At 35.3% G+C, this 27815-nt stretch overlaps 2 protein-coding genes across 2 annotated transcripts in view; both read right to left on the reverse strand.

Moving 5' to 3' along the window:
- LOC128222331 (CD109 antigen-like) overlaps positions 1-27815 on the reverse strand; it is a 119124-nt gene that overhangs the window by 83003 nt on the left and 8306 nt on the right. The gene's annotated exons all lie outside the window — the stretch shown is intronic.
- The window catches only part of LOC128222333 (CD109 antigen-like), a 63812-nt gene continuing 57678 nt past the window's right edge, over positions 21682-27815 (reverse strand). The window contains 8 exon segments of the mRNA XM_052931313.1: positions 21682-21764; positions 22457-22560; positions 23329-23364; positions 23367-23433; positions 23640-23731; positions 23958-24013; positions 25473-25582; positions 27302-27364. Of these exon segments, the coding sequence (XP_052787273.1) occupies positions 21747-21764; positions 22457-22560; positions 23329-23364; positions 23367-23433; positions 23640-23731; positions 23958-24013; positions 25473-25582; positions 27302-27364 (546 nt within the window). The 3' untranslated portion in view covers positions 21682-21746.

Below are 27815 nucleotides of genomic sequence, written 5' to 3' on the forward strand. Positions count from 1 at the left end.
GCGTGTTATTTTGTTCCAGAATATTTGGGTGGAATGGCATCACCAAAACATATGTTTGTTCGAATCTATATACATTGAGCAAATATCACACAGACTGCATGAACTAATATTGTATCAATAAAGTTTACTATTATCAGGCAGTATTCTAAGAAGAAATTTGTACTGAAATGCTCTTAATTTGGTATCAATGCAAAGTTTGAATGATTGGGTATAAATGTTTTTCCAATCTAGATCTTTTACGCTTAGTTCTGCCTCCCTTCCTTCTTTTCCATTTTGCACTGGTTTTTGGTTTAAAATGAGTTTCTGGTGTACCAGCTTGCATATTTTAGTATTTTCAGTCACCTTATTAAAAAACATAGGTACATTGTAATTCATTTCCTGTAATTTTACTTTTGATTTCCAATTATGAAGAATACACTTCAAAAGCGTGAAACATTTCATGTTATCATGTTGGTTCATATCGTATAGTCTGTGTAGATCCTCATAATAATGCAATAGCTATTAAAGTAAGATTAAAAGTTATACACTAGTATATATCAATTGTATGTAAGTTTTTGACAGTTATCTATTTTTTTGCAATTGTATCATCTGGTGTCTAGTCCCTTTAATAACACTGTTAAATTCATACATTATTGAAAAAAATGACAAGCAGCAATTGTCATCACTTGATTGTTATCCTTGCCTTGGGGTTAAGTTTTGCGTTCAGGTCAGTTACATGGAAACTATCAAAGCTGTCACTTCGAAACTTGAGGAACTTGTACATCTAACACCCTTATTCACATTCTACCCTAAAGATATTGAGTCTCACCTGTTTTTAGGGTAAAAAACGTGAATTTTGGTTGAATTTGAGAAATGGACACTAAGCTTCTTCATAGAAAATGAAAGGATTATGCCTTCAATATATCAAACTCATTTGGAAGGGAACGGGGAGGATGGGGGATATTTTAGTATTTGTGGACTATAGTCTAATTTTTTTAAGTTTAATTAAAATAATGTGCTTAGACGGCCACTTACAAGAAAACTTTCAGAGCTATCACTTTTAAACATTGGAATATTCACTTTCAAATGAACAATATGAAATAAATTTACAATAAAAGGATATAATCAGACGAGCGTTCAGAACCCGCAGGTGGTGCTCTTGTCATATATGCCAATTGTGCTGGTATAAACAAGTGCCATTTTTTGTGTGAAATTTAAAGTTTCCTTTCTTAAATTGCAGGCTAACTTCAATGGAGAGGACAGAGTAATGGCAAAAAGAGGATCATTTTAAAGAGAGGAGGAGGAGGGATCTGAGGCCAGGATATCATATTCATGATGGGTGAGGGAGGGGGGGCGGTGGAATAATTTTCGAGAATTATTGACATACATGTGTATAAATATATATATATATCATGTTAGTAACTGTTTGCCTTGTCAACTGTGACCGACAGTTGTCCCCATTTTAATCAGTGTTGGAAGGTAAATGACCTTTGAAAATGTTTTGGTGAAATATTGTGTTACCAAATTAACACATGGTCTGTTACTATTATTCAGATGTATAGGGCCTGGTGACACTAGTGCACAGATGGGAGATATGACGTAGAACACTGACTCGACCGAGGGGCAGGACATTGATTCAGAAGATGATGGAGTTACCTTACAGGCAGCCAGTCTGGAGACGAGGTAATTTTATTTCAATCATGAAAAATAGGGATCCTTCAAAAGCAATACTCATATGTATGTATTTGTTTATTGTCCGCACATTGGTATATAGAACAAAAACACAACACAAGCTATGTATAGCCTTTTATCGGCATGTAATTAACATGCATGCATAATAACAAAGCATGCAGCGTGTTGACAGATAAATGAGTAAAACAGTAATTAATGTTAAGAGCATACGTAAGTAACACATGAAAATAAGATCTAACACAAAGTTACATTTTAGTTTAGATGCAAAAGACTAACATACATCATGACTAATGTAGTAATATCAAATTATTGAAAACAAAGCTGTTTCAAGAAATGCAATAAAATTATATACCATTTGGTTTAATTTTATAACTGCCTGCAGGTATAACACTGGACACTATGTTATGATTAAACATGGAAAATATTTCATTCCCGCAGTTGAAAGTGTCAGCATGCAGTTACAAACAATTGTTTGCTTGTTACTGTTACCAGTTAGTATTGATATTATTCTAAACAGTTACAAAGGTTTGCTTGTTACTGTTACCAGTTAGTATTGATATTATCTAAACAGTTACAAAGGTTTGCTTGTTACTGTTACCAGTTACTGAGTTAGTATATTATTCTAAACAGTTACAAAGGTTTGCTTGTTAGTGTTGCCAGAATCAATTATACAGGTTTGTTTGAATGTTTTCATAAGTATTGATCACTTGCAGAAAACACAACATTTAAACAAGTGAAAAACGAAGGGCAGCGTGACTGCAGAAATAAAATTTTCTTCCATAAAAAGACCTTATGGACGTTTATGTGATAAAGAGGATATCAAATTTGTGTGTTATTAGTTTTGAATGTATTGAACTCGTTGGATAAAACTAAATTTACCCAACTCGTTCAATAAATTAAATACTAAACATACACTCATTTAATATCCTCTATATATTTATACAATACTATTTTTTAAACATAGATATCACACTTCCACCCCCAGACATCACAATGTGTGGAACAAGGCTGCTGTATCATTTCCCAGGTACAGTAAAATTTAATAGCAGGTCCTGTGCATACATTGATCATAGTATGGTATTAACACTTGGTAGGTTTCCCAAAAAATCTAATTAATCTTTAAGTAATTAGACTATGACATGTGGTAACAATCAAATATGTAATCTATAAATAGTAAACATGTAGAGATATTTGTTCTGTTATATTTTTCAGAGCACAACTAGAGAAGAAACAGAAACACCTGCAACCTGTCCCAGCCTGCAGCTGCACTTGATTTTGTTGGCTCTATTTGTACCATATTTGAGCATTAAAAAATTGTTCAGAATTAAGTGTTTTCCTTATAATAACGTGTTTTCCTTATACTAACAATGAGTAGATCTGTAACTTAATTGAGTAAGCCAGAGTTGTATCAGGATATATAGATCTGCAAGCACTAAGGTCTAGTTGACAACTAAGTGATGTAACAAGGGAAGGTTCTAGAGTAAATTTAATGCTGTTTTTTTCTCGAGGTTTTTTTAGGAGGGTGGGGAAACCATGTATACCGGAGGCCTTACCTAGGGTCCTTGGGGTACAAGTCTAAAATAATAGACATGTTATACGGGTTTCTTCCAATCCCTAATGTCTGAACGGGTGTGTGTAAAAACCGGAGGTGTTTGAAAAATATTGAAATTGTATGAAGTGCAGTATTTTATGGTTGAAATTGATCATAAAGGTTTATATTCATAATTTACCATGTAAAAGAAAAGTTATTTTGCACAAAACAAGCATTTAATGCATTAAAACACATTTACCTTTCCAATAAAAAGAAAGTTGACTGACACAGACAACAATTATGCCAAACGGATCAACTCGACCCAATCGTAATAAGTCGGCCACCTCCGACAAGCTTTGAGATAGACCGTCAAACTCATAATTGTTCGTTGGATACTTATTTTTTATGTACGGAACTAATATGAAATAACATAATCTGGTAATATTACTTGTTTTTATGATATCTAATGGACGCAATATGCTTTAACCCGGAACAACTACCCACTTTTGGTACAAAACAATTTGTACATTAAGGATTTGCCATATCAAAAATCATAAAAAAAATCTGTCAACGTACAATTATTTGGACTACTTGGGGTACGGGATCATTTGGCAGGGATTTTACCGGTAGTTTGTCCCCGCAGGACAAGGATTTTACCCGGGCTTGGCTTGACAGAAAGCCAAAGTCCCCGCTTTTCTCCGGACATGGGAAGGCTGTGATTACCGGAGGCCTTACCTAGGGTCCTTGGGGTACGGGATCATTTGGCAGGGATTTTACCGGCAGTTCGTCCCTGCAGGACAAGGATTTTATCCGGGCTTGGCTGGACAGAAAGTCAAAGTCCCCTCTATTCTCCGGAACTGGGGAGGCCATGATTACCCGAGACTGGGTGTATACCGGGGATAGCTGGGGAAAATGGGCCTTTGCCCGGGCTTAGCTGGACCGAAAGTCAAAGTCCCTGCCATTCCCTGGACCGGGGGGGGCGGAGGCGGTTACAACTGACTGGTGCATAACCAAGAGTTGTCCTACTTAAAATTGTTTGTGTCAAGTAGATCTACCTGTGTTCTTAGCTGATACATATTCAAAAAGTCACACAAAAATGCAATAGAATAAAATATATATGACTTTCCATGGAAGTTTGGGATATATCCATTTTGCAAAACTTAGTGTCATTCAGTCATTCTGATTCATCGTTCTGCAGAGCTCGATGATTTTGTTTATCTTCTATGAAAAACAAAATAATTCGTCTGACACATTCGTAATTTTCCAGCATGATACATGTACACTGGTATTGATTATTGTAATTGTATGTTTGTGTTAAACCGGTTTAAAGTCAGATTCAAGTACCAATAATTAAACAATTTTAAGCAATATCATCTTTTTAACGTTACAACTCTTTAACATCACGTATAATTTACATTCCTGTAGTATTTTAAAGACGGTTAAAAAAGGAAGATTATTTTTTTTAAAAAATGTTACATTACACTATTTCATAAGTTTCGAAATTAGTTAAATTACCTTTAATAATATCATTTACATAACTAATATGGTTGTTATATGAAACATATAAGATACATATGTAGTAGCATTTGTTTTTGCTTTAAATGAAGTGCAATAATCGCGTTTTAAATCAAAAATAGTCAAAACAGGTTCTGCTGGGTTTTTCTCCCGTAAAAACATTCATAAAATTTCTGTTGTTCTTTAAATAAAAAGCAAGTATTTCAAAATCCTTAAACAAGTGATAATTAACATCATAACAATAATATAATGGCTCAGAAGTGGGGTTTTTACGGATTTTGCATTATCGGTAAAATCTTGGAGTTTTATCCCGCAGGAGAAAACCCCCGTACTGAAAAGCGGGTTTTTTTTGTTTCGCGTTTTTTCCCTTCCGGTGTCGAAGCATAATGCTCCTTTTGATATAAGATGTTGTTTTGAGCTAAAATAGCTTGAATCTTGTATTATTGAAACCCCGCGGGATTTTTCCCCAGCTTTTGAAAAACGGGAGAAAAATCCCGCGGGATAGTGAAAAACCCCGTGTTTTTCTGCGAAAACCCCGCTGGGGCCCGAAGTTGGCGGGTCAATTAGACAAACTTCCAAAAACATTTCGCAAACAAAAAACACCAAAATCATAATTTAATGAAGCCTTCTAACTAAAGTATAGGCTAGTATTCGATTACACCGTATTTAAAGGGTACCTTATTTTGCAAAATCTAGAATTTGCAAACACAAATTGGAGGTCGTTAATTGTAAAACTGCTTTTGTTGAAAGTTATACAGATGCTTAATGTATTGTACACCTTTGCTGTACCAATTCTTATAGAAAAATGTGTCATCGTTTTGTTGTTGTATGTAACTATTGTTCCAAATAATTTCTTTCGCTATAAAGTTTACTTCTTTTCTAAACGTTACACTGGTCCATGATTTAATTATATCACGAAGAAATTTCGATTTAATTTCAAGCCTATCAATTTTATTTGGGTCTGGATTACATTTGAAAATACAATTTTTTTCCAAATTTGACCATCATATTTTCATATATTCTTACCCATTTTGAAACAGCATTCGTTTAACCCAACTTGATTTTATTGCACATTCGAAATTTAATACGTAAAGCATTTTTAAACCGTCATTTTCATAACTTTGTATAATCTGATTTCTTGAAACCTTTATTGTCTCATAAATATTTAAACATTTTTTTGTTTAATATCATTTAAACATGTATGTGAGGGTGATTCTAGTACTGTTAATGGGTACAATAACTTTGGAATTGCAAACGTTTTCAGAACTGTTATTTTTCCTAAAAGCGAAAGATTTCATTTTTTTCCATTGTTCTAAACAGGCTTCGAATTCCAGCATTTTATCTTTGAAATTCAATTCATTAATGACTTTTGAATTGTTACTGAATATAATTCCTAGTGCCTGCGCTGTGTTCATGTTACATTCGAAATTGCTGTCGCAGAATCTTGTTTTGTTATCGTTCAGTGATCCTAGCCTTTAAATTTAGCAATTTGATTTGTTTAGAGTTAATCCTGATATACTTTCATAATTATCTAAAGTTTTAATAAGAGTGTCGAATAATTGTTTTGATCAATCTAAAATGAAACTAGCATCGTCCGCAAATAGATTTTGTTTTAGGTCAATATTGTTTACCTATATATGTTTGATATTATCATTTTAACTGATTTCAATAGACAATAGTTCGATGCAACAAATGACTAAATACGGGGAAAGGGGGCATCCTTGTCTCACACCTTTACGTATATTAAAGAACTCGGATAAAAAAAACCATTATTCGTAACACAACCGTTGGCATCTGTATAAAATAGTTGAACCAATTTTATTATATCGTTGCCGAAATGGAACTTTTTAAGGCATTTTGTTAGGAAATTGTAATCGAGGCTATCAAAGGCTTTATTAAAATCAGAAAAGAATATCAAACCTTCTTTATTATTTTCATTTGTAAAATCAATTACTTCTTGAACAATTCTGACATTTTCCCTAATATATCTCCCCTTGATAAATACTGTCTGATCACAATTTATTTCTTCTGTAAGAATGGTTTTACTCTATTGGCAATGGACTTTGAAGTTATTTTATGATCTATATTAAGAAGCGAAATTGGTCTCCAATTGTTTATTTGAGTTATATCTTTATCTTTTTTTCGGAAGAATGGTAATAATACTTTGTTTTTGCAATTCTGTCAAACTTACAATTTATAATGAATAATTTAAAGACTTAACTAAGTATTTTTTATTTCGTTCAAGAAAGTTTTATAAAATTCCGCTGTCAGACCATCCGACCCGGGATGTTTGTTATTTTTCATTGCGTATAAAGCGTTAAAACATTCATATTCAGTAAGATATTCCTGCCTATGATCTTCATTGGAAAGACAGTTATTCTCATTTTGAAAGAAGGGGGTATTTTCTGGATATTCTATATAGTCATCATTCTTATAAAGTGATTCATAAAATGATTTTGCATGAGCTGGAACTAGATTATTATCTGATACAAGATTGTCATTAATGTTAAGCTGGTTGATTGTTTTTTGTTGTGATCGTTTTTTCTCTTAATTTGCAAAATATTTAGTGTTTTTTTAAACCCTTCGATCCATACGGCCTTTGATCTAATTAATATCCCTTTTATATTTTCTTCGTTAAGTTTTTTTCTTTTTTCTTTTTCCTTGTTTAATGTATCTAGAATTTGATTTGTTTGTGAACTATGAAGGTCGGTTTCCATATCTCGTATATTCTGCAATATTTTGTTTTCTTCTTTTAAATTCAGTCCATTGCAAACTTAAGTAAACAAGGGAAAAAATAATTGCATGGTCAGGGATGGACATTAGCATGATGCTCTACAGATTGCGCTTATCGGACGGCGTGTTCTACCCCGACACACACAAATACACTACACTGCTCCCCCGTTAATCATTAAGGCTAATATAAACACGGACGCACTGCATTCCTGCGTCTTACGCCTGCCACATTAAGGAAAGCTTTTGAGAAATGATGCGATTGATGTCAAACGCGAGCCAATGAGCGCCGGATTACTTGCACGGCACTATGAAAAACTGGGTTAATAAAGCCTGGTTCTGTGACCACAAAATACACATCAGTAGGGCTTGGAACCAGTTAAACCATAGCACTTGCATCGTGCTCGACTTGCTGGACTTGCACATAGAGACAATAAATAAAAGTTATACTAGGTGGTTCCGCGATGCAAATGTTTGCACAAAACATATTGCAGCATGTATAGCTGTATACAATTATAAGAGATGAAATAAACAAAATGTAACAAACATATTTTCTTCTGAGTTGTCTTTACCTGGCAAGCGGAGGTGACTTACTAGACTGTACTTTCTGCAGTTGTTTTGACTTCATAGTTGCTTATAAATCACTTCGATTAAGTCTAGAACCTTTGACTCTTTCCACCTTTAATTCTTGTGTCGATTGTAATCAGAACAAACGGCTTAAATGGACATGATTCCATTACATCGTATGCAATGACAATTTTTTTTCCTCTGATGCTGAAGATGCTGTACATTTTATCCAGAACATTTAAACATTTTTCCCGTTTTAAATTAGTTGCCAAAACATACAAATGTTACATAAGTAATACATCGGTAATAAATCGATTACCCGATATCTACTGTGTGTGTATAATCCAAGTAATCCAGTATATTTCTAAAAACAAACACTTTCTAAACGACTGAACACTAAACAAAAAAGTGTTGGAACAAAAATGCAACTGTCGAGTCATGTTGCGGCCCTAATCGAGCTTAATGTAACACTTGTTCAATGTTATCACTCGTGTCGTCACACAAATATCTGTTTTGAAGGTTATTTTGAAATAAATGTTTTTGCATGTTCGTAGCATTTAACAACTTTTTTAAACATAAAAGTTACTCATGGTGTGTATTTCATGGGAATATAGCGATAATACACCTTTTTGAGGTCGTTACCATCTGCAAAAGGCCCTAAAAATACTGTAAACAATTGTGCGGGCCTTTGTAGATGGTAACGACCTTAAAAAGGTGTATAAACCCTATATTCCCTTTCACAGGCGTTTTGAAATTAATGCCGCATGTAATACTACTTGAAGTTTGGTCGTTATTTTGTTTTTACATTGTTTTAAAAAAACTCCTCATGAGCAATAGTAGACTTTACCTTTAAGACAAAAGTAAATCCTTTCATAACAGTAAAATACGACACAACGAACTTATTCATGAAAACCTAAATCAAGTTAAATGTTAGGAACCATATTCCAGAATGAAATCATAGAAGTATGTACGTTTTTGAATTTTAAATAAGTCATTATCTTCTCCATACAGTAAATACATTATTTTTTCGAATAAATTGTGACCAGTGTTAAATGTCAATATATATTTTGAAAATTATAATAATGAAGTTGAAATGAAAAATTTATCACATGTCAATTCTTTGAAACAATCTGTTAAAAGCATTTAAAATGAAAAGCTGTTAAAATATTTCCTTACATCATTAAAAGAACACAATTTGCATAATTGCTGAAACGCTTGAATCAAATAACAACCACCGTCAATATTTATCTGATATTAAAATATACAGATTGAAACTAATTTTATGTTGGGTTGTCACGTGACTAGAAAATTTCTCCATTGGTTAAATCGTAACATATTTTAATATCTGGAAGGCACGGCCGGTGATATCATCGTTTCATACAGACATCTCATCAGATTAGAAGGTTGAAATATTGAAAACATAATATAAATCGTTAAATTTGAAGCGCCATGCATTTAGCTTGCCTATTCGGAACATTTGCTAACATGTTATTAACAACTGCAGTAGGTCTGCAACTGAGTAAATACGAAAAACTCGAAGGAATATCAGTCTTCTCTGGAACAAAATTAAACAGAGTCACTGCTCGTTCAGCTGTAGAGTGCTTGGGTCTTTGTTCCAAATATGGAGGTACTCCACAGTGCGATGCTACCATACGCTACTTCAAACAACGTCCAGTATGTGACTTGCTCATTAAGGACAAATACGGTGATGAAAGGTGGTCAGCATTGCACGGTTTAGCAATATATGCGATTTCAGTTCCGCCTGAGAAAACATGTCAATCCGGGTGGATTTCTTTCGGGGCGTCTTGTTATCTTATGTTTACAAGTATAAAGTTGATTAATGCACAAATTTTTTGCCGTGCATATGGAAGTTACCTTGTTTCAATCTCCGATAAAAGCGAAGACGACTTCGTGTTCGAATTGATAAACTTCACAAATATTGCAGATATGTCGTTATGGATAGGAGCAAGCAACCATCTTGATAGAAGTAAACTTCAATGGGACTCCGGAGAACCTATGATCTACACACACAGAGGATTTGTTACAACACCAATAACAGACAACCTCATTTATGTAATTGCAGAAAAACACGAGGGAGGGGGAAAAACATGGACGCAGCATGCTTTTGAAGACATCAAGTATGAAAAACGTGTGGGTGTGTGTGAGAAAAAGTTGAGGTAAACATGTCTTTTTAATGAGGTTTATACACGTTGTGACCTACAAACAACGCGTGTGTGTTCGAGAAACAACACCTCATTGGATATATCAAATACAACTGTGTTAATGATTATTATTTCGCACTTTGCCGTTGACAACTTAATAGACTCATCATCAGCTGTTCTTTGTTGTCAGAATTGACATATAGGGAATATTATGTTAGTTTGTTGATTCTTGTTGTTGTTTGGTCTCGTGCGATACGGATTCTTCCACAAGCAACACGAAGTGATACAACACCATGGATCAACCGACTAACATAACTGTTCTTTTATTATATACCTTCAAACTATTTCTGAATAAAAACAGAAAATTTTGTTTACGTTTTAATGTCATTGAACCAACTAACACGATAGCACCGATACAAAATAGTACCAAGTATCCATGTAAAATACAAAATATAAATGGCGTATGAATATAAATAATTCACGCGACTCTGTGTGACATCACTTATGAATTGACTAAAACAAAAGTAAACGCCCGCCGTTTTATAATAAGAAATCGGTTGAGTTTGTAAATGTGAGTTTTATCAATTGAACTGATTTAAGGGCACTCATGCACTGTCACTGTCACTGACTACACGAATCCGATTACGTTTGTGTTTCTGTGGCGATCTGTCGTTATGGTTGATAGTGAAGGTTTGTCCCGAGTGAGCGTTTGTAAAAATTACTTTGTACATGTGAAATATATCATATATCATCCGATCGAGCATGTAGCAAATGGAATTTATTGTTAAAAATTTCTTTACTTTACTAAAAAACAATTTTGTCATATACAACTGAACTATAACACAATTTACCATTTATAAATGAACCTGGTCAATCTAAAAAATACAATTGGAATGGCGGAAACTTCCGAACATGTGCGATCGAAAAAAGTACTTGTGTCTAGTGTGTAATACGGAAACAGAAAGCTGCAGTGTATAATACGTTGTTTTTTTATCCGACCATTTGTATTTATCAGTTATCGATTATGCTATAGGTATATTTATCATTGTACACTTTAAACACCATCAGCATATAGACCCTGGTAACAGCGGTACTGAGCTACCTAGGCGTATTCAATATTTTAAGTATTAACTAAATGTAAATCGCCACCGCGCAAATTGAACCTGCGCGAAGCAAAGGTTCAGGGCCAAAAATATAAAACGAAGCGACAAGAATTTATACCCAATAATTCAACTCCTTATTTATTACTATAAGCTGCTAAAACCATTTGATTAACTTCATAATCCCCGTTCATGAAGCGACCTGAGCTCTACTACAAATGTAACACAATATTAAGTATGTATACCTCCTGGGGCCATACCACACGGCCCTGGACTTGGTAAGCAACTTGTTATTGGGGGTTTACAGTGTGGCCACTGGTAGTAAAACACTCGATTCCAGCAGAGATGCGATTAAGGAAAAGACTGTTACCTAATTCAGAAATATGTACCCCATCAGAAAACAGACGAAAAGCGCCTAGCTTTATGTGATTATACTTGATGTACCTGCCCCCCCCCCCATGTTCAAAACCAGACTTGCTGCAAAGCTATTAATTATATTTCTTGCATTGTCCATGGCAGATAAATTTGTATTATGGCGCCATGACATTCTAGGCAATAGCTGAGACCAAATAATAATAGTACTGGATATGTTCAGATTGATAAATTTAACTATTCCCATTATAAATTGCATATTTGAACGGATTTTGTTTCGCAGATATTATTAGCTCCATAGTGAATTAAAATGAAGTTTGGGGGAGACCTTATCTTTAACAGTTAATGTTTAAGTCCTTAGTTTGTTCCGGCACTTTGTAACCCCAAGACCACTGTAGCCTTGCCACCACATATCTAGGTTTTGAAACCCCAAATTTGAACCCCCGGGACTTTTGCGGCTAGCCCAGAACGCTTGTTAGATTATTGATGAAACAAACATCCAAACTAAAATAAATTAAAAACACAATTGCATTTATGAGTGACCCTGGTGTACAGCGTCCAATGAGCATGTTTATAGTATTCTAGGAAGGAAACCATATTTGGGCGTATGTACGTGCGGACAGAGTCAAAGCGCCACCTACCGGCAAGCTTACTTTCATCCAAATGAACCCATTTTAGGGTTGAGGAAGTAACAGCCCCAATTCGAAAGCTATGAAAGCTAAAGCAGGCGTAACAAACGTCCAAGTGCAAGAGGGATTTTTTTAGCACTGCCGAGAATTGGTATGTGGTGACTGGGGAGCCATTGAAATGACACAATAGGGGACTCTCGCATTTTGGACAAATACTTAGGTGTTTGGGTATTGCTGTCACGGGGCAAATTGGACTACTAGAAACCTGTATTTTGATCCACTGTGACGTCCTATACTGGTCTGGTTTTGAAAAACGGAGCCTTATTTGAGCAACTTCCTTGCAAACAGAGACGTCGGCCGCCGATATGACGAATCGCCAGTGGAAAGGAGTATTTGTCCATAAGCATTTCTACAAATAACTGGAAGTACACCTTACACGGAACATAGAATCTGAGGCGTGATAGGTAAGCGAGTGTCCATGCAGATGCACTGCCTTTTTATCCGTCTACTATTTTTAAAACTAAAAACTGGATGTTGGATCGAATACGCCCACAAGTTTGCATTGGCACCTTATGTAAGCTGTGTATAAGCGGCCGTGTTGTGGGAACGGCTCTGTAGTGATAAAAAGGAAATGGATAAAACTATGTGGTCTACGGGAGGGGGCCAGTATTCAATAAGCTGATGTGCGCACCGGAACAGTGAGCATGCACTAATGCCTTGCGTGTATGACAAACTTGTATTAATGTAACTGGAGACAATTGATAATATATCAGCTTCGTCGAGTAAATCACTGACATGAAAGCCTTGGAGATTGGTTCTGGCACTGGTTCTCCTCTGGCGCCGCTTGCCGGAACTTGTCTCAGCGCTTACGAGCACATATTACTTGAAGTTTGGTGGATATGTGGCGAGCTATGAACGTGATGTTGGAGTATGCACAATATAAAAGGCCTGAAGAGGTGCATTACTGGTTTTAATTTAGCAGTTTGCTTATTAAGAATATGCACCAGGCCGCCAAGATTGTCTGACCGCATGACAATTTTTTTTTATTCGCAATGTGTTCGCTCCATAAATTAACAGCCAATAAGACCGTGACTAGCTCTAGGGAAGCCAAATCCTTTAACAAATAAGTGTTTTTCCATGACGCGGGTCATTGAAAGAAAGCCCATCGACCCCGCATGTAACAGGCTGCGCCTAAGCCCACTGTCCCTGCGCTGTCAATCAACCATTGCAAAGATTCACTCGAATGCCAAATTGATTCTGGGATTCTGACCTTACCATTAAAACTTGAGAAGAATTTGAGCCATACCAATACATCTTATCTTAATGCGACTGTTAGACGGATATAAAAACGTTTTCATTTATCATTGGACGTTGCGTCGTAAAACCGGCGGATAAAGGCACGCGCACCACGCACTGCCGGAGAGGCAAAATTTAATTTCCCTGCCAAGGATTGTTCTTCCCGCAATTGAACTTTTTTTTTCTAAGCATCGAGTTTATTGTAATTATTAAATCATCCTTTTTCCCGAGGAATACATATTTTCAGTTGATGAATTTATTAATAAGCCAAGAAAGACTAAACGAGTTGTTGGGCCCACAGATTTTTGTTCGGCAATAGGGACGCCGAGGGTATTACAAATCAAATGAAAATTACCCAAGAGTTCCGTGCGATGGTTGGAATTTGCAGGTGCAGCGAAAATAAAGTCGTCCAAATAGTGATCTATTGTGTTTTTAAAAGCCAGAAGCATCGAATACTGCCCAATATAAAAATGTTAAGAAAAATCGAATAGAGTAGGGGCGTAGCTGCAGCCGAAACATAAACATTTGTCGTAGTAATAGTTGTCCCTGAGTTTCATACCAAGCAAGTGGAAGTCGGCTGGATGAATTATCATTAATCTAATTACTGATTTTAAGTAACGCTTTGTCATCAATGCCCCTTCCCCAAGATTTAATATCATGTCCGTTACGGTGCCAAACGAAGTATATTTAACCGAACACAGGCTATGGTTAATCCCCTCGTTTACGCTTTTACCCTCGGGGTAAGACAAGTGTGTTATTAAGCGACCCCCCCCCCCCACACTAGACTTGGCAATAACGCCTTTTGGAGAAGTACGAACATTAACTAAAGGCGGTTCCATAAGGACCGGCCATACGGTATAATGAATTGTCTTTGTTTATTATGTTAAGAGTTTCCGAAAAATGAGTTTTAGCTGCCAATAAGTTTTTGAATTCAATTCCTAATCTTGGGCAGGTATATTTCGACCTAAATCCTTCTGGAAACCCATCTAAAAGCATTTTAGCAACATGCTTATTTGGATACCGATTCAAAAGTTTTTTAGTTCTGAAGGGACCATTGGGGAACTTTCCAGATCCTGCAGGGCGTTGTCCGCGCAGCGGGGATTCGGACCATTCACCGAAGTGGCGACCTGGCGCGGAAGTTGTACTAACAGAAGGACGGGTGATGGACGGACAGAACCTATAAGGATGAAAATTAAAGCATTTTAAACACACATGGGCAACTCTGCATCTAGATCGGAAGCTGGTTGCTGTGTTAAAGTTATAACAATGCCTCACTAGCTGGTTGGAGGCACCATTAACTGGAAGCGGACTAGATAAAAAGAAGCCACAATTCTTGGTTGTCTTCCGCATTAGAGCGGGCGGGATTCATGGCTTGACGATACCGAAACTGTTCGTCATATTTCAACCAACCATATTTATCCTTTCGATGCTGTTCTTATTAATCTGGCGTATTTTAGAAGATCCTGATATTTTTCGGGAAGGCCCGGCAAATAAACACTAGAGTAAACCAAGAATGCATCAGTCTGGACTTCGATAGAGTTAATTTTGCGCCTTGAGGTAGTCTTATATGCAAATTCGACAGAAGGGGCCAATACAATGTGATTGGTGGGCGATTCATTCTGTTCAGGAGTTACAAGCTGACCAAGGTCAACAAACTGACAAGCAATAATTTTGGACTTTGTATTTACCGATATACCAAGTGATGCGGATAGCATAGGCACAGGACTGAAAAACATGTCAAAATTACCGGTTTGTGGACCTGAACTCGGTGGCTGACCATTCAATCCTAACCCTATTTACGACTCTGCTTGGCCGAGTGCCGCGATTAGGGGCTGCTCCGCTGCCAGTGCTGATACTACTTGACCGGGTGCCGCGAGTAGTGCCGGTACTGTGCTTGGACCGTCTGAAGTGCCGTAGACCGGAAGATAAGTGGCAGGCGCCAATTGGCACAGGCTGTTGTGCGCGACCCCGCAACTTCATCGATGCTGCCACAGATAGGGCTGCCGCTGGGTAAGGGCGCGTGCTGCTGGCCACATGGCTTCCCGGAGGGGCCTGTTTCCGCAAATGCACACGATGCATTGAAAAGTGTATGAAAAGAAACGAGGAATAATTAATCTTAAACCTAATTAAGCAGAAACTGGTATGTGAAAAAACAGACCCAAGAAATCATTTAAATATTGACAATTGTGGCCATGGCGAGACAAAATGCAAAAATAGGGATCTATCTAAATCCGTTGAAATCGCCAAATCAAATTTTAAATTACGCTCAATCAGGTCTAATTAATGATATATAAGATGTTTTAACAAGTAATGAAACAATTGTTTTAAAACACAGAGGTGATGAAGCCTTCATAAAACTGAAAAAAAAATGAGACGTCATCGGATATATTCTAGAGTGATAGACTGGTTACGGTAGTATAGACTGTATTTTAACAGATGCACTAAATTAATGTTCTTTCTTAAACTAAAAGTTATCCGGTTAGCGCAGTGGTAAGCGCTTTCGCTTCTTACCTAGGCGAGCTTGGTTCGTTTCCCGGTCTGGCCGCATGTGAGACTGTATTTAGTCAGCAAGCCGGACAAGTGCGTTTCCTTCAGTTACTTCGGTTATCCCCACAACACACGGCCACACTCTCGCGTTACATTGTTCCAGCGAGAATGATTAAGATAATGTTGTAATAACTTGATTCTCAATTGTTGTTAAATGCCCTTAATGAAACTAAAACCTCAAATCAGTCGTTATATTTTTGTGTAAAATAATAGCATGAATGAGTAAGCCTTTTCTAATCACAAATGACATGTCACGACTCGTCATATAGTACACAAATATAATCAGCGAGTTCAGGTTATTTTTCAAAATGCATGCCTTTGGATACGATTGGATATTATACCTATAACTACTTGTGGCAGATAGTTTTCTCACACTCCTCAAAAATAACAAAAAACAACGAACCAAACATTACTAATGTAATTCATGAACGTTGACTGGAACTGAACTGTTTTCACTATAGGCGTTGAAATGAACTAAACATATTTTCAGATATAAGGTATATCAATATCAATATAAGGTTAAACAGTCCAACCAGGTAGGGGATGGACAATGACTAAACTAGGGATAAAACTTATTTACTTTGGGGATTAACGGTCTTGATGTTGTAACATCTCACTTGGTGACCACAAAAGCACTTGGAGAGATGAATCTCCAAACATGGTATGAGGAGTTAAAACTGGAACCTTCCAAACCATGATTTTGTTAAACGCTAGCAAAACTTAAGTGTTGCATTTTCACAAATACTGATGAAGAGATAACTTGTTAATTGAATTGAATGACGGTGAAGCGCCTCCCTGTTTCTACTTAATTTGTGATATGATTACACGTGTTTGAATGATGTTAACCGTGGAAGAAAATGGAAATAATCTAAACATGATTTCTAGCTGTACCTGAAGCGGCTTTCACCGCTTATGATGCTACCGCAATAAGCCAAATAAAAGGCAAAACTTATAAAAAATATGTATATCCGAATTCTGGTTATACAAACCTAATTAATTTTAAAAACATCGGTCGCAACTTACAGGAAAAAAATACAGAAACAAGCTCCGTAGCCAAATACTTAAACTTAAACCCCGTTTAATGGCAAAGGTAAACGCCAAATACATAGAACACAACCAAAACATCAAAAACAAAAAACACGGAACAACAGCACAGAACTCCACTAAACCTAACCGCCTTTTAAAATTCAGTCAAATACTTAGATCAATTTGCTTGCTCTCGATGCTAACTGCGTAGTGTAATATGTGCCTATGAAGTAACAGTCGACAAACGAAAAACATATGGTATGTGCACATTATGGCGTGTATGGCATTATAACCCATACACCTTTTTCTAACGGGGAATTCTCCATCGAGTCCTTAAACAATCTTGCTGCACAGCGAGACAGTAATCGCGCCGCTGTATACCGAATACCCGGTTAAATACCTACTCCATTTTTAGAATTCGGTCTCGAATGATGATAACTAAAGTCTAAAGTCAATTGCCGGACCTCAATGTTTACAGTTCTTATTAAGTAATTTATGTTTGGCGACAAATATGACAAATCTTACACTAGTGTAAACGCCCATTTACCAAATTACCAAACTACTTTGTTGCATGCGTTATCCGTGCTGTTGTTATATACTTTTTGTATGTAACTTTTTAAGTATGTGTTAGACTTTAGCGTTGTGCATTTCTTAAGCATTTTGGAATCCTTGTCAATTGTGTCGACACTGTATTTGTCCTGTAGTTTGCATGTTTCATCATTATTTTCATATCGTTAAGATTACTTCAGAGTGCAGGGATAAATCGCTGAGACAATTTCAGTTATATAAATATTGTGGAAAAATAAAAAAGCGAAGTACATGGTTCTGAATATTCATAAAATTATATCAAAGGTTATCTATACCAAAAATCTAGTTAATAATGGATGCAGGAATCTTAAAATTGAATTGAAAGATATTCAGAAATATTAATGTTTTCTTTATCAGTTTTTAATTTTATTTTAATTAGCTTAACAAAAACACTCTATTTCAGTAATGGAGGTATATCGGTTTACAAAGAAAACATTATTACAAATTGAGTGTAACAAACCTCACATTTATACCTATTTTACTATTATAAATGCTACTTTTTGAACGAATTGTCGAGAAAATGCGATGAAATGGTTATAGCACTTGAAGAATAAATTACGGTGTTGATGTCATTATAAGGGTATGAACGCAGTTGGGCTGGTCAAAGTGTTTGGGGTCCGAAATATTTAATGCGTACTTTAACCAGTCAAACTGCGTTCATAGTCGGTAGTCGATTATTTTATTCAAGAATTGTTGAAAAGTACTTCATTTCACTATAGAAAACTTACAGTAAATATTTCTCCACTCTGTAAATAGGACGACCCGACCGTAACCGGAAACAGTTTATTAAATTACGTCACAATAACGCGGGAAAAGATCAACCACTTGAAATCACCTTTAAACGTAAAACTGCAACATTAATGACAACAATTAAATTAAAATATCATAAATTAACTCTGTCTACTTTTTTATTTAATTTAAAATTGATTCGGGATCTGCTGACAAAATACGAACAATTACAAGATAAACAATTTTCATTTTTCGTGTATATTGTTATGAGATGATTCGCGATCCGGAAATATCCGAAGTTGTTGCGTTCATCGAACAATATTCGCAATTGCCGAAAGGCAGTTATTTCAGGAATGGAAGTTGTGGTGTAAATATCTACTAATAGCATTTGTAGTAGCATGTTAAATGGTAAATAATCTAACAAAATCATGGAAATACACATTATCAACAAAGTTCAGCGGTACTCAAACGGACCCTTTTGCAGGGAAGAACGCGGATTATTATCAAATTCTAATTCTATTTCAAGGGTCGAATAAAGCAGAAACCAATTAATTTAAAAGCGCTAGGCTCGGGGCCAATATATACTGAACACAGCACGTGGAAGCACGACATACATACCATACATGAAACAAATAGCTTGATCAGTAAATAATGAAATTACCATCTTGGAACGGTCAGCATATTAACGGTTCACTAGTTTTAACTTGTTTAGCTGTACACATCTCTCACGCCACCCTCCCACACTATGTATTCCTATTTTGATGCCGAGTAACAGCCAAAGTTATTACTTTTTCTAATGTTTGGGTGATCTTTGGTATGGCAATATGGACGATTTAACACGGGTTTAATAATAAATCTCATATGTTTCCGTTCCGGATATAAAAATCCGACCCGATGGCCCCTGCGTTGCAAGGTAATGAGGCTTGCCGAAATCAGGAAAAAACATCTTTCAATACCTACTCCTCTTTACTGGAGATAACGTTGAAAACAAGAAACAAGGTAATCATGACTTTATTAAACGAATTAACGTATCAATGAAAAAATACATTCAAAAAAGCATTCTCTCCTTGCTCGATATTCGCGAGGCTCGAAGTATTTTAACCGGTTCTGCAATGCATGAATAAAAGAGAATGTAACTTATCTCAAAATACACACTTTGTGAATATGTTACGTTGAGGCAAGGAAAGGGTTGGAGAGAAGTACTTTAAAACAAACATATTTCTTTCATTTTGTCTTTCAGGGAATTAATAATACCAATTCAACAATAATACAATCAACAACAACATACTATTAAATTTGATATGTAGTAACATGATTTTAATTTACTACATTTACCGAAAACGAATACTCACGGTTTTGCTAATTTCTCCTGTCTTGTCCCAAGTATATTTAAGTCATTTTTCCTCTATTGAAAATAACCGTGAGATTAATCAGTATATCAGGATAAGGAACATATCACTGCAATCTGTGAGGGATTTTTTTAAATGCGAAACAGCTGACGGTAATTTAATAATATCGGGGTCAGTATGAAAGGTGCTTAGAACCAACCTCTCTTATACGCTAAAATGCCTCAAAAATGGGGTAGCTAATGTCGAAAATAACTCAGCCTCCCTGAACGTTACGAGGCTGGGACCATTTTTGTCATTTAGGGGACGCTATACCTTACAAAAGGCACTCAACTCTGTGCCTGGGATTTTATTAAGTCACCGGTATCTAGCGCGTCAAAGTATCTCCAAATTCGAGTCTTTTCGTAGTACATTTAACGCGCTCCTGTAGATCTTGTAAGGGTGAGATAATCTCGAAGATATCTCCGGAACTAAAAATAGTAGGTGGTCGGTACTGGTCTTGAAATTTAGGTCTCTTGATTCCCTACGTCATGCCATCTCTGACGTCATTGTGTCACCGTTTCCATTCGCTTACTATGCCCTCTTATAGGCTAAAATGCTGCAAGAAATGCCTCAAAATGGGGTAGCTTATGTCGAAAATATCTCAGCATCCCTGTACGTGACTATGCTGGTATCCCCTACAAGATGCACTCGTCGGGGTGCATAGGACGTTATTTGGTCACGTCAGGTGCGTCAAATTATCCCCAATTCCGCGACTTTTCGTACTTTATGGGACGCTACACCCTACAAGATGCACTCTTCGGGGTACCATTTTCACTTCTGTGCAATCCAAGGCAGTTATAATAAACAATTGTGTCTGATCATCTTGTCCGTTTTCTCAAACCTGCTTGAACCAAATACATATTTCACTTTAAAATCAACAAAAATCAAAGTACTTGCTTATTTTTTTGAAATTTCTCAAGTTTGTATTCTAAATACTAGTTTGTGAATTGTTTTCATTGCCGTAATGTATGTTTTCGAATGTACTCGTTTCCTGATGTTAGAATTGAGCATTACGTTTGGCGATTTAAATTGACGGTAATGTTAACACCAACCTAATCTAATGAAATTAATATAACCGTTTATCTTTTACCGAAAATTTAAAAATATGTAGGTTGGAGTCTCAGTTATATTTCCATTTTATATTGACAGGAATAGTTACTATTTATTTCCACAATACAATATCTTGATGTCAGTAAAATGATCATCACGATACCTGTTTGTTAAACCAAATTAAAACATATGTTGCCTGAATGACAAGGGATATTTGATGTTGTACGCTTCTTTTGTTGTTGTGGGGGAATTCGGGCCAAGCTCTAGAGGCTTTTACCATAACAGGTTGAACATGAAGACATAATCATAATTATTGTGTATTATCTTTCAAAAGTAGCTGATAGAAGGTACAGATTCAACAAATGACAAAGCCAAATTCACTTGACGGTATAAAATTTAGCGTTAAAGTAATTGCTTACCATTGATTTAAGGAAAGTTTGAAAGAAGGTGTTTTCTTTCTGAATTATTACTATTTAGTATCAGCTTCGTTCCCTTTATGCATATAGTGAAAATAGAATGAGAACTGGATCATTTTCATTTTTTGGACACCAAAAGTTTAAATTGAAATTAGGGTTCTAAATCGAGACCTCAAGATAGCACACACTATTGCTCGTCATAATTTGGCGCATTGTTACTGTATACACAACTAAAACGTTTCCAACAGTTGGTATTTAGAATGGGACGAAATTTATTTAAAAAAACATGTAGAAAATGTCTTCAGGACGGCACACACACACAGGATGATTAATATAGGGTCACCAATACCAATAACGAAACCACAAAACTTCGGAATTTTATTTAGTTTTCTTACACTGACCAAGCTTTCAATTAAATTGAGAAGAGCTCTACCGACCAACGCCAATCTGAAAATGATATAAATCTTATAATTATTATGATGAAGATCATTCCGTTTAATTTCCATAAACAAATTGCATAATTAAAACATAAAGTGGAACCAGAATGACTAATATGTATTACTCACTGACTTGTCGTATTCTTTACTACAGAAAAGCGTAGTGCGCATGCGCAAATATACTTTTGAAAAGTAAGGCGAACGAAATAGGACGTTTAACTGTAAATGTTTTTACAAAACAAACTATTTCCTTTTGTATTTAAAATCGTTTAAAGGTTTACTTAAGACAAACTATGCTAGTCGGATGATATGTGCGATTATATCAGTTATCACTTTGTGTGTGAATGTACATCACACCACTCGACCTCCAACCGCATGCGAAAGATACGTTATGTACGTAACAAATCGATGTGATACAACCCACAGATAAGCGGACTAGCATTATGTTTCATATATGTAGTTTTTAATCCGGAAATTGGAACCAATAGATACTGAGTGAAAACGGCATTTGTTAAGTTTTGCCTCACATAAGGATGCTTAAGGCAATGGGAAGAAACCACTTTGATTGTTATGCTTTAAGTTTCGTTCTTTTTTGCATCGATTTTGTTCATAATAACCAACACATATTTCTATAATCATACATGCATGTAAAGACAATATAATTTAAAAAAAAACACACTATGACTTTAAACTTGAACTTACCTGCGGGAAGGAAAGCTCATTGCACCATTCACACAAGGGACATACTTGGCAAATAGTGGTGCTTTTTAGAATCCCTGACTCGTAGGTTGTAACAGCTTGGTAAGCTAAAATTTCAATTGTCATGGTTACCACAGCAACATATGATAATAAACTGTAGTTCGTGAACATAAAAAATACTTCTAAGTTAGCGTATGGTTCACATACAAATCGAATACAGTTTGTCATGTTACACTATTATAAATGAAATTCAATTACTATTCTTGTTTTTGTTTTGTTTTTTTTACATAAAATAAACGTTGGCATATCGTTAACACTGATCGCAGTAGTATGGCCTAAACTCTGCAGTTTATGTTAAGCACAACATATTCATGTAAAAATGTTTTGTCTGGTCGGTATTGTTTCTAAATTATAATTCCATATTCAGCCTTTTCAAAAGTAATTCATAGACGAAAAAGGAATTTGTGTGTGTAAATTCCGCTACTGGCTGCGATAAACTTTTCGCATCCACCGTACCGTTTAAAGATGAAGCTATGAAGCCAAAGAGGAATTTTCGCCTTCATTAGTAATCGAGGTATAAGCCAAGGAATAAACAATAAAGCCAATCAACTCCTAAAACACTAAGCCCCCACCGCTTAATAAAAGGGGCTGTATAGCCACGATGAATGGAATCAAAGCGTTACACCAAAGAAGACGGAGGGGCTAGCTCGAGTTAATCCACAGAGCATGTCATATTGATCGGTTCCAATGTGTTATCTCAGAGAGTAGCCCAGAGCCTCGGCTACGATTATATACGATAAGAATCAGCGCCGTAGTATAAAGCTGTTCATGTTTAGAGAATCACGTATATTATTATCTCAATGATGTCAACTTACATGGCTCATAGTAGTCATATACCATCACATGACATGCTGGCTTTTCACAACAGGGTCCGAACGATCCATTTTGACATCCACACACACATGCGAATTTACCGCTAGCTAAAATATCATATATATATATATATGTCCATAGTAAACACGCAATTTGAAACACATATTGACAAAAAGGAAGAAATATTTAGGAACGTAATGACTTTAAATGTGTACAACTTTTTCATTTGAATACAAGAAGCAATGGTCATTGGTTTTAGTAGACATTAACGTACAACATCCTCCTATTTTAAGATAAAAAAGCATGTACATACACTATCAAAGTAAAGAACATGAAACCGGCCGTTCCTTTCCTGTCGTTTGATACTGGTTTGTACGTTGAGTTTGTCGACATCCGTCATGAAGCCTGAAATAAAGATAAACTAGTAGTATTGGCATTCGCTCAAATGGTTCAGGTACATGCACATTGACCCTATTTTGTTGTTCTGAATAAAACATTTAATTTTGCTTCCCTTGACAGACATGACAAATATTTAAATGGCGTCGAAACAATGCTTTGTTGTACGAAGAAATCAAAAATTGAACAACAAGCTACGTTGCTTTCTCAGACTGATAAGATAAATGTATCATACCAGTTGGCCTTTCGACTTCCATAAGCAGCATACCGCTAGGCGTCGGTCCTGTCCAACTGTATGTGTAAAAGTGTATTTGTTTGAAATTAAAATAAAATAGACAAACAATTAAGGTTAGGCGAATAGTAATGTTTATATAAAGCTGAACTTACCTAAGGTAGCTGATGTACACGTACGTTCATTTTTGTTCTTATTGGTGACCACATTTTTTCTGGTATGATGTGCAGGGTTTAAGGTGTATGAACAATAAAGTATATAAAAAAAAGATTAAAAAACTATGCCAAATCATGTTTGCTTTCAATAAAGATCAATATTTACATTATGCGATAATTCTTACATAATCTGTTTTGACTTTTCCCTTTAGATATTGGTATCCGGCAAGCAATACTTTTCCAAATGAAGCCTTAAATTATGTTAAGTCAACTGGCATTAAAAATTAGCATGACTGCCAATTGCATGATCAAACGAAAATCTAATTTGCACATCGATTACCTAAATAGTTATACTATGTTTTTATATATTTGTTATCAAACAGTATGAATGCAAACATTTATATAATAAATTATAACATCATCAAAGAAAGGTATGCAAAGACCGATTCGCATATGATTTAAAAGCAAAGCTAGCTAGTTTAATGTGACCCATTTTTATTTGACCGTTTGAAATTTAGACGTTGTATCTATTATTTTATTATAGGGAAGCGTTTTCTCTCTCACGCAAGATTGTGAAGGAAAAATCACAACCCCAACGAAGGTCATAGGAGAATATCTCAGACAAACTTGTTGTATACTTTTAATAAGTAATAATATACTTTGACAAATATTTATTACAGGTTTGTGTAGCAGTTATTGTTCCGAAGTGTTATGGAATTCTCATTATTCGTTCTCTTTCTGTTTTTGAATTATTGTTCTCGGTATATATTTTCTGGCTGATATTTACCATTTTATTATCTGCATTTTATTGCTACATTGCATTTTGTTATCACAACTGTATGCAGTTATTGGAATTCGAAGCTGTGTAGAGATGTTTTGGGTTACATTTACCCATGTAAGTACAATAAGATTATTTGAGTCAATTTTGATTCGAAACATTTGGTTATGGTATGTTTCTAGAATATTTTTTGTAGGAATATATTAATGTTTTAAATATGTATTGACTGTTTAAATACAAATGAAACACGAGCTGGACCGAAACATATTCATTTAATGTGGCTAGAATAATGTTTGATTGATTTTGATATTAAACAGTTGTATACTGTATTGTAGATGTTTAGCAATGTGATTAGAACGCCTAAGTGTATGTATTTGCATGACCTGTTACCCAGTCCAGTTGTGCTTGGCGATACAGATGATACATCGCAGAAATAAAACATATGAATTGTTATTGTGTTGTATAAACTTTACCCCATTGACTGAGCAAGCAGGGTTACTTAAGATACTATCGAAATGCGTTTCAACATGGTTCAATATATCATGCCAAGATAAAAAGTTTTATTTATAATTGATTAAGGAGTACCGCATGCAGTTGTGTACAGTGAGAGAGTTAAGAGATTCCTTTATAATGTTTGAAGTTATACTGATGTGCGGGTCTTGCAGGTCGCTTTGGATATAGTAGGAGGTCGTTACCTGAAATACATTGTATCATGCCGTTAAAACTATGCAACAAACACAGAATATGCATTATATAAGATACAATAATAAATAACAATGTACGAGGACCATCCAAAAATGTGGACGTTCTATACCTAATAAGGATTGTGACGTTCCCTCAGCCTTTTAGATGGTAATATAAACTATACTTCTATATAAGCCTTTAAATCTAAGAAATAAGATACAATAATGAATATGCTTTATATAGTATATGCTTTATACACATTACACAAAAAATAACACTGAGCAAGGGCCATCAACAATATGAAAACTGTCTATCACATATAAGGATTGTGACATCTCTTGTGGTGGTTCCTTTAACTATTTGGTGACAATATAAACTACATTATACTTCTATAGAATCAGCAATAAAATGCCACGATAAGATGTACCTAATCTGTAGTTGTTCATTTAAATGTTGATTTTTATTTTGTTTTTCATGAGTGTTTTATCAACAAAATGTTATGATGGCGCACACTTTCTTAACATAGGGATTTGTATGTAGTGATATAACACATGCTTATACTTTGTTACTCGATGCGCTGACTATTAGAAAAAAATGTAAGAGTCACAAACAACTGTGAACATTTATTTTCGAAGAATCAAGCTTTTATTAAGAAACGGATGAGATACTTAAAAGACGTTTAGACGGAACAACACTTCTGTATATTTTTCATGCAAATCAAATCTTTGTGCCTTAAATCAAAATACGGCTGCAAAAATATAACTCGCATATTGGTTTAATGTTAACATTTGCTGCTGTCCTGAATTATACATCAGCAAAACCTAAAGGGAAAATGTTCAACCAAGACAAAAACGATGAAATTTCAACGTGCAGTGCTTAAAAAGCAAACATGATGAAACCCGAAGAAGGACCTTTCGATTAGTATATTTTTGCCCAGATTATATTATTTCGACATCTGTCATTGTGCAATACATATCCTACAATTAATACTACATGATATAACACCGAATTTGTGTTCGAGCAGTTGATTTTATTTGTAATTTGTTTAGTACGAACTCAAATGTTTAAGCATTTAGCTTCAAGAAAACGTTCGAAAATCGAGATTTCAACAAATAAACAGTGTGTTGTTCATTTCCAAAACTTAATTCAAAAGTGTGCAACCGTTTGAAAGATCGTTTGAGGCAATATTCTATAAAACAAAAGTGGTGTTTTTTTTTTTAATTTTGATCAGGAAAAGTAACAAAACTTGAAAATTGCCTTTTTCTCTATTGTTACTTTAATAGTATAACCCCAAAATGCAAAGCATTTAAGAAAAAAAGTTCATTAGATGTATTTTTAACACGATCATCATGTGAGCTGAACGCTTATCAAAGTTTAAACGTTGTGGCATCACAATACTAGATGTAAAGCTTGTTGTGAACTGATGTCGACATATTACATTATCACTCGAACATCACTAATTTTTTAAATGTGTCAATGACCTTTAAAACATCGATGCTACCAACCTCGGGCTATAAACAGTTATGCTACAGAATATATCGAATTATAATTATTATCCAAAAATCAACAATCACATATTGCTGTTTGAACTTCTGAAGACATCTTTTACTTCTTTGACTCTAAGTTACAAAGAATATACCGAAGTATCAAAAGACTATCCATTCTAGACGGACGTTGTCACAAACAAATATACACGTAGGATTTAACCCTTTATAAACACAACAACATACGTCAATCACCGCAACTCCTTCACCAGTTGTGTAGATGTTTATGCTCGGCACGTTGGACGGCACCTGTAAATGAGTACAAAAACAAAGTTCAGTTATATAATTTTATGAATGACAACATCATTAAGCAACACGAAACTATGGCTTACATTCAATACTTATGTAATTACTTAGTCAAATTTTAGAATATACATAGTTTTAAAACTATCGTTTATCGGGTAATCAATTTTTATATGTACAAACGGCATATCTCGTTCTTTGATGTGGTAATAGAAAAAAAATGAAATACACGATTCGACACGATACGTTTATTCTGTTACAATATTTATATGGCTTAGAGCATGTACACATGAATACCAACAGTACGTCTACATAAGGTCTAGATTATCTAAACAAAAATGATGCAGCAGAATCTCGTGACTAGAATTCGATAGGAATATTGAATACGTTCGAACAGGTATATGCATAAGCATTTCCATTATTCTACCAGAATATTTTTAAGCGCAAATGGATTTAG

The sequence above is a fragment of the Mya arenaria genome, chromosome 16 (assembly GCF_026914265.1).
Source record: "Mya arenaria isolate MELC-2E11 chromosome 16, ASM2691426v1".
In the NCBI taxonomy this organism is placed as follows: Eukaryota; Metazoa; Mollusca; class Bivalvia; order Myida; family Myidae; genus Mya; species Mya arenaria.